We start from the raw sequence: 11,480 nt of genomic DNA, 5'->3' as shown, positions 1-11,480 counted from the left end.
TTCAGAATCGACATAGATGTCCATCGACAGATGAATGGATAAAGAACATGTGGTGTATATACACAATGGAATATTACTCAGCCATAAAAAAAAGAATGAAATAGGGACTTCCGTGTTGCCGCAGTGAATAAGAATCTGCCTGCCAATGCAGGGGACACGGATTCGATCCCTGGCCCAGGAAGATCCCACATGCCGCGGAGCAACTAAGCCTGTGCACCACAATTACTGAGCCTGTGCTCTATAGCCCGCGAGCCACAACTACTGAGCCTGCGCGCCTAGAGCCTGTGCTCCGCAACAACAGAAGCCACCACAAGGAGAAGCCTGAGCACCGCAACAAAGAGGAGCCCCCGCTCGCCGCAACTAGAGAAAGCCCGCGCGCAGCAACAAAGACCCAACACAGCCAAAAAGAAATAAAATTTAACAAAATAATAATGAAATAATGCCACTTGCAGCAACATGGATGGACCTAGAGATCATCAAACTAAGTGAAGTAAGCCAGAGAAAGACAAATATCACATGATATCACTTATATGTGGAATCTTAAACAAAAATGATACAGAACCGACAAATTGGCCACATTATATTAACCACTGGGATACTTATTAAATTACAGACAGCTGGACCCTACCACAGATCTACTTAATAATAATATCCAGGGGAGGAACATGGGAGTTTTTATTTTTGACAAGCAATCAGGTGATTCTTATGCTCAACCAAGTTTGCGTTTAGATGATGCAGAGGCAAAGAAGGGTTATAAATTGTGATTTTTTTAATGGTTAGTTCCAGTTCTGATGCCTTAAGAAAATCATTCATCTCCCCTGGACCTCAGTGTTCTCATCTGTAAAACTGTGCCATTGGACCAAATGCTGTCTGGAAGAGGCAAATAGAGCTTGTAGACTAGAGTGAAATTTTAAAGTATTGGTTCTCAATCCTGGTTACACATTAGAATCCTCTGGGAAGCTTTTGAAAGTGAAGGATGCCCAGGCACCACCCAGACCAATGAAACAGAATCTCTGGGGGTGGTTCCATGTGTTGCTAGTTTTAAAATCTCCCTAGGTGACTTTAATGAATAGCCACGGGTACAAACCTCTGCTCTAAAGGCTGACCGTCGTCAGCCAGGATGATTTTGATTAGTCTCCGGGCACCTATTTCCTTGCCTGTAAACTGGGAAGCATATCACCTATTTTATGTGGCACATAGGCCCTATTTATGGAGTGTCTACTATGATGATTCTAAGGTCTTTGTCTACATTAAATAATCTGCTATAATTCAGGAAGAAAACTCTCAGCTTAATGAAAGAAGTTCAAAACAAACTCACTGCCAATGCTGACATCACTGTCCAGAATAAGAAGGACCAGTGAACATTTTTGTGATGAGGGGACACTTGTGCAGGGATTGGGGAAACTCACTGAAGAGATCACTCCGAGAAAGTGGTTCTTTCTAAAATGAATTCCAGGATGGTTTTCATCGGCCCTTATTGTTAGGTCTGCGGCTTTCCAAAGAAAACTCACCTGGTGATTGGTAGGTTGGGCAGACAGAAGCAGCAGCAATGGGGACCTGTGCTCTTCTTGAATTACCCTTTTCGAATGGGCTGGGCTATCATTTGATCTCCACATTCTTTACTCATCAACAGGCCCCTGAGGGATCCACAAAAGCAGAGAAACTATGAAAGTAAACAGCTGGGAAGTGGCATCTGGCCTACAGGGTTTAGAAAGGAAAAGGCCGTTCTTGAACAGTTGGTTTTAGTGTTTTAACTCCCTTGGTGGTTTTATTGTGCACAGTTTCCCAGGGGTAATGTTTTAGGCCATAGCCCATGAGTCCCACAGGCTGGCTCAGCTTGTCCCACCCGCCCACGTGGCACACGCACAGTGGTCTCTTCCTGGGTGGTGACTTTTCCTCCACTTCATGAGAAAGTTGTAGGGTAGCTGAAATATGTCTTCCTGGCCCCACCAGTCTCTGGTCTTTTTCTCACCTCCCTCAGCCACCCTATGCTTTCCTCCTTCAAAAAAACCCAAAAACACCATACAGGTTCTCAGGAATGATCTGAAGTTCATCTACTATTTTAGAAAGTTCAAAGACCTTCTGAAACCCATCCATGGGTCTCCTAGTTAAAAACTAGATTTTTTTTTTTTGGCTGAGTTGGGTCTTCGTTGCTGCGTGCGGGCTTTCTCTAGTTGCGGTGAGCAGGGTCTACTCTTCGTTGCGGTGGCTTCTCTTGTTGCGGAGCACGGGCTCTAGGCGCGCGGGCTTCAGTAGTTGTGGCTCGCGGGCTCTGGAGCAAGGCTCAGTAGTTGCGGCGTACGGACTTAGTTGCTCCGCGGCATGTGGGATCTTCCTGGACCAGGGATCGAACCCATGTCCCCTGCATTGGCAGGCAGATTCTTAACCACTGCGCCACCAGGGAAGTCCCGATTTTTTTGTTTTACAGATAGTTGATAGCTCTCTGTTATCCACATTCATCATAGCATTTTATTTTATTTACTTATTTATTTATTACCTTTTTTTTGGCTGCACCGGGTCTTAGTTGTGGCAGGCAGGCTCCTTAGTTGTGGCATGCAAACTCTTAGTTGCAGCATGCGTGTGGGATCTAGTTCCCTGACCAGGGATCAAACCCGGGCCCCCTGCATTGGGAGCGTGGAGTCTTAACCAGTGCACCACCAGGGAAGTCCCCAGGTAGAGATTTTGGATAGGAAGACTGACGTTATGAGTAGTTCATGGGAGAGGTCCAGGCTGGAGATATAAATTGAGGAACCATCTATGTATTGATGGTACCTAAAGCCATGAGACTAGATGAAGTCATTGAAGGATTGACTGTAAATAGAGAAAAGTGGGAGAAGGAGTGAGTCCAGGGACAGTCTAACATTAAGAAAGCAAAATAAAGTGCAGAGAACATACATTGAAAGAGCAAATATTGAATGAAGATTAAAGAAAAATTATTGAAATGAGCAAAAATTCTCAATTGTTGAATAAACTTGGAAAATCTGGAAATCGTTAGTGACTATTATCAGGCAGATGAATTAAAAAAGAAAATCTCTGCTAGTATATTTTTGAAAATCTACTTTCTAAAGATTTAATGATATTTTTGTTTGCATCTCTCCTACTGGCCAGACTCTATTTATTAATCAGGTCCAATGGAAATTTTAGAACATTAGCAAGATAATTCAGGGCCAACCTTAGCAGTAATCGCAGCAAAAAACAAACAAAAAATGTAAAAGTCACACCTAATCATTGGAACTGTCCTAGAAATTAAGGTGCAAAGTGTTTTGTGGTTTGTAGATTGCTGCTTCCTTTCTCTAAACCCAGCTATTTTGTGATACCATGGTGTCGTGATTCTTAGCTGGGGATAACTTTGCACCCCCAGGGAACACTTAGCCATGTCCATAGACGTGTTTGGTTGTCTTAACTGGGATGGGGCTGCTATTGGCGTCTAGTGGGTAGAGGCCAGGGATGCTACTGAACACCCTACATTGCACAGGACAGCGCCCACAACAATGTCAACAAGCAGAGGCTGAGAAACCCTGACTCAGGCTATGGCTATATATCTCAGGGAGTTTATAACAGAGCAATAACACCAGAAAAACATCCGACTTCATTTATTTTTCAGTAAAATGATAAAAAAGGTGCACAAGTGGAAGAAGGTGGAGGGGAGACACAGTTCAAGAAAAGGGGAAAAGAGGAAAATAAATATGCAGTGCAACACTTACGGGCTCTGAGAAGTTCTTAGATTCAATAAACACCTAGTAGATGTGGCAGCACAGAATGACGTAACAGGCTGTGGGAGTGATCTTCGCTCACGTAATCTCACAGAGCTACAACGTTCCCTGGGATTTGCTTTACTGAATCTGGGGCCTGATCACAGGAGTAACACATTAAGTCTCAATGCCAGTGATGGAGGGTTAACCTGAGATGAGACCGACAAGCAATGACTCTTTACCTTCCCCAATCTTTGATCCCTGCAGTTCCAAGGCTGCGGCTGGTCCCTCTAGTTACCCGCAGAAAGAGAGGTGGCAAAAACCTAGATCTAGACCTCAGCGGGTAGAGAATGAACCAATTGACTACTGTAAATTAGGTTAATTATCTTGTAATTAATTCAGTTCTCTGCCTCCTCTAGCATGTCTTTTCTGGCCGTGGGTTTTCTCAGCATGTGCATCTCTGTCGAGCTGCTGTAGGGGACGGCAGCAGTTGGACTCCTTAGAATCAGCCAGCGTGCTCGTTGGTGTGCTCGGAAGGCTCCAGAGATGGTGTGCACTGAGAACATTTTCCAAAGACCTCATCCTGTGGAAAGCCAGGCAATTAGGGAGCTCAAGTGCAGGGGGTGCTGAGCCATGGTAAGCGCTGTCGGGCCAACTAAAGCTCGCTGGAATACACGCACGGCCAGGGACAGAGCCTCAGCCAGTGCACGTGTGGCCAGACTGCCTTGGGGGTCCTCCCGGGGAAGAGTAAGGCGTGGGCCACACTCTCCACTGTTGGCACTGTGGGCTGTAGTAGCTGACAAAAACCTCACATGAAATCGCCCAGTTCACTCGGATGGAGTGCAATTTCACTTCTCCACACGCCCAGATATATTACGGAGCACACTCTCTCCATCACCAAGAGTGAGTGGCCGCATTCTTCCATGGCTCTTCAGCCACAGGTGTAGCCGATGCTGCCGGCGCCCTGCCCATCTCCCCGAGGTACTTGCCATCCTGTACACGAGGACTGAGTGTTACTGCAAGCACTCCTGACGCTCTCTCTGAGGGCATCCAGGCCACAGGAGCGTGAGTGGCTCTCACATGTGGCAACCCAGAGTGACGGGAAATAATGCCCTCAGGACTGTCGTCAGTCAGATGAGAGAGAGGAGTGGATGGAGAAACAGCCCAGCTTCCTTGCCTCTAGGGTGGAACAACCTGAGCTTGTTCTGTACTGTCTCCCAAGGGCCCCAGCAGGGACCAGTTGTCCACAGCAGGCTTCTGCTCACGACTGGGCCTTTGATCACCTTCTTGCCCATCCCTGACCGAGCTGCCCTTGCCCTGACCAGTGTTTCTCGGGATGAGCTCCCAAATAAACTCCGTGCACTCGCATCCTCTTGTCAGGGTTTGCTTCTGGGGAACCCAACCGAAGACACAGTCAAGACGACAAGTGAACATCTAGTGCGTCCCATGACAGAGTGGGCAGATACACCTCTCTACTGAGAGAGGGGTACCCGGGGATGCCAGCTTAGGGGCTGCATTTGGATCAAGCTCATGGTTTACAGAGCAGGGTAGTGGAGGGGTTCCGAACCAGGGGGATGATTTTGCCCCCGCAAGGCCTATTGGGCAATATCTAGAGCCATTCTGGGTTATCACAACGGGGGATGAGTGCTGCTGGCATCTAGCGGGTAAGGCCAGGGATGCTGCTAAACATCCTACAGTGCACAGGAAAATGCCCCCTAACAAACGTCACTAGTGCCAAGGCTCAGGCACCCTGGCGCTCTACAGCACAGCACTCAGAAGACCCGGCTCGGGACACTTTTCTCACCTCTAAAAAGGGGATGAAATATTTCTTCACACGAGTCTTGAAGTAAAGTAACTAGAGCAGGGGGTCAATCGTTCCTTCATTCTTGTGCCGACTTTGTGCCAAGTAATGACCAAGTTGGTGACCAGACAAAGATGGGAAAGGCATCGTGTCTGCCCTCAGAGAATCCAGAGGCTGGGTGTGGAGAACGGTGCAAACACTCGATTCCCTTCCGACGCGAAGCCTGGCTCTGATACGGCGTGTGGTACGTGTGCTTTGGCAGAGCAGCAGAGACAAGGAGGCGAGCTCCTTGGAAGTCAGGAAGGGATATTTGAGGTGATGGGTGGAGATCGGCAGGTGACTAAGCAGAGAGGGCACAGAGCCCTGAAGGGGTGGGCCTGTCGGTGCCCGGTGACTATGCTCAGAGCACAGAAAGCAAAGGAAAGAGAGGAGAGGAAAGAGGTGGGGAGGAGACAGGCGCCGGGTGGTGAGGGGCCTTGTCTGCAGGGCTGGGACAAGGTGAGCCAGCCAGGCATCCAGGGCACCGGCCCTGTTGGGACCTGCACAAGCCGAGGGTGGCTGTCTCCTTCCACCCTACACCCTAGGCTCCTGGTTGCCTCACCCTAGTCCCAGCCCTCCTCCTCTGTCGTGCTGAGAAGCTACGGGGCCTGGTCTGCAGGCTGGGAGCAGCCCCCAGAAATCTTGCACTTCTTTACTTTTTAGAAGGACAACCTGACTCAAACACAGGTCCACTGTGCCACTTCCCCTCCAACAGAATCTACTTCAGATCCCCAAGAAAGCAGAGCTTTCCCTTTCTAATTAGCCTCTCCACCTAAACGGAGTACTGTCCCAGACCGGTACTTTTTCAGACCCAACACACAGCAAATTCCTGAGGACAGAAGGTGAACGGGATCATGGTTGGTGAGAAGCCTGCAAGAGTCTGGCAGGCAGCTAAGTTCATCTGTTCAGGTTGGAAGAACAGGCAGTGCTTTGAGTGAGGGTCAGAGCTCCTGTTCACCTCATCCAGTTGGGCTGGATTAAAGTTGGATATTTGGATGACTGGATAGCAAACTATGGTTTAACCATCCAGTCTTACACTTAGCCTAAAGGTGGGCATGTGGAGGGGAAAAGAGAGAGACAGGGAAGGATGCTTAAAAGAGCTAAGAAACTAAACCGATTTCAAGTCCCCCCTGAGGCATCCACAAGTATTCACAGTGGCCTTTCACATCCACGGGTTCCGCATTTGCGGTTTCAACCCACCACGGATCAAATATAATCAGATCTGCCGAGGGAGAACCAGGGATGGGGATACGGAGGGCCTACTGTAAGGACTTGAGCATCTGAGGATTTTAGCATCCTTGAGGGGGGGCGGAGCGGGGCGGGTGTCCTGGGACCAATCACCCGCTGATACCGAGGGATGACTGTATACATTTGCCCCAAGACAACTGATATGCCAGGAGAAAATTATTCTTGTCTATTCCTGAACGAGGGACATGTTTAAGGAACTCTTAGTCAAGGAGTTTTTAATCCTATTTCAGTAGACTGTATCTACTGTAATATGTAATTATCATAATTGCTATTGGTTAGAAAAACACATTTATTTTATAGTAGTCTGTAATTCAGGAATTTCACCAGTTTATCTTGGATTCTTCTCATTTGCGACTTCACTATGAATATTGTATTATCATTATGTCTACACCTAAACATCAAGAGATTCTTTAAAAAAAAAAAAAAAAAAACCTGTCCAAAAAGGCTGGCAGATTGCAAGGCAACAATATTAATGGGCCATAAATTACCTAGGACTCAATCATACCACTCCAAACCACCACTAGGACTGTAGCTATGGTCTACAGTTAGAGTAACCATTTAAACTGTACTGCCGTCACCTGGAACAACAGTTCTCAACCCTATCAGATGCAAACCACCTTTTAAAACAAACAATTTAATCCTGAATGTAATTCTTAGACGATATAACATACCTACCACATACTTTGAAAAAGACTATAAAGCCCTTTCTGAAATACCTAGAGAAATAAAAGGTAAGTACTTCTGTAAAAGAATGTCATGTTACGTGCACATCTCTATGAAAACCATTAGGCAGGAGATCACTGGAAGAATCAATGAAGAATTCTGATGCTTGCACCAAATACAGCGAGCCTCCATGTCGGTAAGAGCTATGTATGGGGACTCTTTGGGTGTGTTAAATTGGCGATGGACACCAGGAGCAGTCATGCCACTGGGAACAAACAAGACATTCCAAAAACAGTGAATAATGTTTGGTGAAGTGATCGCCAAGAAATGACCACCTTTCATGACCTTCCCGGCAACTGCAGTACCACGAAAATTGGTGTGTATTAAAGCCGCACCAAAAAACGATAGATTCTTTTGTTGCCTGCTTGTGCTTTTCAAGGTTCCAAGAAAAGAAGGTGTGGCGAAGCCCAGCCCTTGGTGGAAGTGCGGGCCCGAGAACCAGAAGTGAGGAGGGCGGGCCTACGCCCAAGAGGCAATAGAAGGATGAAGCCTGAGCCTACGATCTGCGCAGGCGCACACACGGATGCGCGCGCCTGCGGGGAGGATGTGCGGGGCGGGGGGGGTGGTGGGGGGGTGGTGGGGTGGGCGTGGGGGTGGGGAATCGCTTACATTCACATCCGGGCCATCTGCTGCAGCGCGAGGCGAGCGAGATCCAGCGCGGTGGCCGCTTGAACACCTTTAGGTCTTTCCCTAAACGCAGGTATTTTGCGCGCTGCTTCTTCGGGGGCGGGTGTCTTGGTGTCCTTTTTGAGGTGAGGCTGGTCGCGCCGCGCCACTGTGGAGTGGCCGCGTTTGCAAGAATGCTCGTCGATACTGCAGACAGGGTTTTCACCCGGTTCATCCGCTCACGTAGGTTTTCTCTTCTCTTAGGGCCCCCATTTTGTACCGCAATGCAGCAGGCTCTAGAAAGAGCTTTGGATCGTGCGGAGTATGTCATTGCAAGTGCCCAACAGAGACCTCCGGAAAGGAAGTACCCATCTAATGGGGAGAAGTCTCTCTATGAAAAACTTTATGACATTTATGTTGAAGAATGTGAAAAGGAGCCTGAGGTTACGGAGGAATTAAGAAGCAATGTGAACCTGTTAGAGAAGCTTCTTAGGAGAGAGTCGTTGCCGTGTTTGGTGGTCAACCTGTACCCAGGAAAAGAGGGCTGTTCGCTGATGCTCAAGGGGGAAAATGGATCATCTGCAGAGACCATTCGACTGCCCTATGAAGAAGGGGAATTGCTCGAATACTTGGATGCAGAAGAATTACCTCCTGTTTTGGTGGATTTCCTGGAAAAGTCTCAGGTTAACGTTTTTCATCGTGGGTGTGTCATAGCAGAAATACGGGACTACAGGCAGTCCAGCGGCAGGGAACCTCCCCATTACCAAAGCAGGCATATTCTCTTACGTCCCACGATGCAGACTTTAGCCTGCGATGTAGAGGCCATAGCCAGTGATAACCAGAAATGGACCCAGGAGGACAAACTTCTGCTTGAGAGCCAACTGATCTTAGCTACAGCTGAACCACTGTGTCTAGACCCTTCTATATCAGTGGTCTGCACTGAAAACAGACTGCTCTATAACAAACAAAAGCTGAACACTCTTCCCATGAAAAGGAGCTTCAAGAGGTATTCTATGGCCTCTCTGAATCGGCAGCAGGAGCTGTCTCGTCCACCTCCTCCTGAGCTAAGAGCCCTGACTTCCTGCAAAAAAATAAGAGAAAGTAAAACAGGTGGGAATTCCGGCCTCAAAACTTTTAAAGCAGGAAGTTGTGTAGATATGTGGAAACAGAGACCCTGTGACTTGGCCGTACCTTCTCAAGTGGACGTGGAGAAATATGCTAAAGGGAATAAGTCTGTCGGATATGATGATTCACAACCAACAGTCTGGCCAGTGCATGAGGTACAAGGTGGTCTTGCATTTGGATGTGAGGCTGGCTACCAGTCCCAGGCAACAAGGCTGACCGCCAGGCAGCTGACTGATAATTCACTTGCCTCTGAAAAAGGGTCCGGTAAAGAAGCCACGTGGGAGAGACAGCTATCTCCCCCCCACTCCTCCGCAGATGGCCATCCCTACAGTTTCCTGCCCAGGCCAAAGACTGATGCTGGGAGAGTGGTCAGTCGGCCCGAGGAGTCGGTCCAGAAGAGCACCCAGTGTCCAGTGCAGATGTCACACAGCTCCAGTGGCTCAGCCGGTCTCAGGCAACCTTCTCCAGGGAAAGAACCAGAACAGCCTAAGACTGGGTGGGTTCAGTCTTCAGTGCCCGGCAGAGGAGCCAAACATCCAGCTCCACCCATGAGACTTCCTGGGCGCTCAGGAAGGAGCTCCTGGGGTGACAGTCTCACTTCACAGCAGGCAGGGAGCTCTCAGCCATGTCCATCTCCTGGCCCTGCTCCTAAGCCACCAGGTCTTTCCCAGAAATCCTCTGTGGAGCTGAGCCCAGTTAGCACGCTTCCTGCCACCGCCCTGTCCACTGCGGGCTCATCACGGACGACCCCGGACGCCCGGGTCATGGTCATCTCCGTTGGTGTGAAGGTCACCAGAGTAGTGGGCCCCAGTCGCAGAGGCCAGGCCTCGGGGAGAGGCTGTGCCACCAGGGCCCCAGCTCCCGGGGAGATGCAGCCGGGCCACCTGCCCGCAGGAGCTCTGCCGCCGCCTCCGCCTCCTCCTCCTCCTCCTCCTCCTCCTCCGGGAGAGGTTCAGCTGTTTTTGAAAGACGCTTCGGGTCTCAGGCCCTTTGCTGTGGTGCAGCTGCCCCGCGGTTTTCTCCTGGGGAGAAGCCAGCAGCGGGCCCCGAAGCCGCGCCTCTCCCAGCTGCTTCCCCAGCGGCCCCCTCAGTGGCCCTGCGCCCCGCCTCCTCGGCTGCCGGCATCCCAAGGTCTGGGGGCACGGGGTCCGGGGGCTCGGGGTCCAGGGGTACAGGGTCCGGGGGTACAGGGTCCGGGGGCACAGGGTGCGGGGGTACAGGGTCCAGGGGCACAGGGTCCAGGGGTCCGGGGTCCGGGGGTATGGGGTCCAGGCGTATGGGGTCCGGGGGCACAGGGTCCAGGGGTACAGGGTCCGGGGGCACAGGGTGCGGGGGTACAGGGTCCAGGGGCACAGGGTCCGGGGGCACAGGGTGCGGGGATACGGGGTCCGGGGGCACGGGGTCCGGGGGTACAGGGTGTGGGGTTACGGGGTCCGGGGGTACAGGGTGTGGGGTTACGGGGTCCGGGGGCACCGGTTCCGGGGGCACAGGCTTCAGGTTCACAGGGCGCCGCCGTTCCCAACTGGGTCGTGCGTGCCCAGCAAGCCATGGTCGTTCACCTCAGTGCAGTGGACGGATTCCTGCAGCCCCGGGCGCCCGTGTTGTCCCCGCCGGGCTCTGGCCGGAGCCGCCCCGGGCTGAGCCCCCCGCAGCAGAGGGGCTGGGCCTCGGCGGCCCCGCCGCCGCAGGTGCACTCTGTGCACCGCGCCGACTTGCCGCCCCCTCGGGGCCCGCAGCCCAGCAGCCAGGCCGCGGGGACCGCGGATAGAGGCCCGCCAGCCGCTCCCAAGCCCTGAGGCCTGGCTGATTTTCTCTCTGTTTGAAGACACAAGAGCAGCGACCAAGTGCATTGCGAGTTTCACCCGCATTTTGGGGTTTTTTAATGTGTCGCTCTTTTACGTTGTTAGACGTACAAACTTTCTGCAGAGGCACAAGCCCGTGATTTTGACATAGAGATGGGGAAGTGCTTTACTAAACTGGCATGGTTTCGCCGAAGCCATCGCTTGGGCGGTGGCTGTTGACAGTTGTTTTTATTGCGATGTTCTCAAGTGTATCCAGATCCAAACTAGGGTCAGTTTAAACTCCTGAAGCCTGTAATTTCTCTCAAGCAATAAAACTGCAACACCAGTAAAGTCAAAATTAGTATTATTCTAACAAGATGTGACTAACACATAACTGTAGCAGCTTCACCCTTTTACGTGTACAGCTCAGTAGTGTTAAGTGGACTTTTGTCGTTGCTGTACAAC

General features: G+C 50.5%; 1 protein-coding gene across 1 annotated transcript; it reads left to right on the top strand.

The window, feature by feature from the left end:
- Nucleotides 1-8,393: 8,393 nt before the first annotated feature.
- LOC133081716 (transcription factor SPT20 homolog) lies at nt 8,394-11,030 on the top strand. The gene has a single exon (XM_061178106.1). It carries the CDS (start codon nt 8,394-8,396, stop codon nt 11,028-11,030), a length of 2,637 nt encoding a protein of 878 aa, XP_061034089.1.
- The last annotated feature ends 450 nt before the right edge of the window (nt 11,031-11,480 follow it).

The sequence above is a fragment of the Eubalaena glacialis genome, chromosome X, assembly GCF_028564815.1.
Source record: "Eubalaena glacialis isolate mEubGla1 chromosome X, mEubGla1.1.hap2.+ XY, whole genome shotgun sequence".
Taxonomy (NCBI): domain Eukaryota; kingdom Metazoa; phylum Chordata; class Mammalia; order Artiodactyla; family Balaenidae; genus Eubalaena; species Eubalaena glacialis.
The sequence above is the reverse complement of the archived record's forward strand: the minus strand, read 5'-3'. Positions and strand labels throughout refer to the sequence as shown.

Excerpts from the sequence above, each read along its gene's own strand:
- LOC133081716 (XM_061178106.1), top strand. The coding sequence starts at position 8,394 with ATGCAGCAGGCTCTAGAAAGAGCTTTGGATCGTGCGGAGTATGTCATT.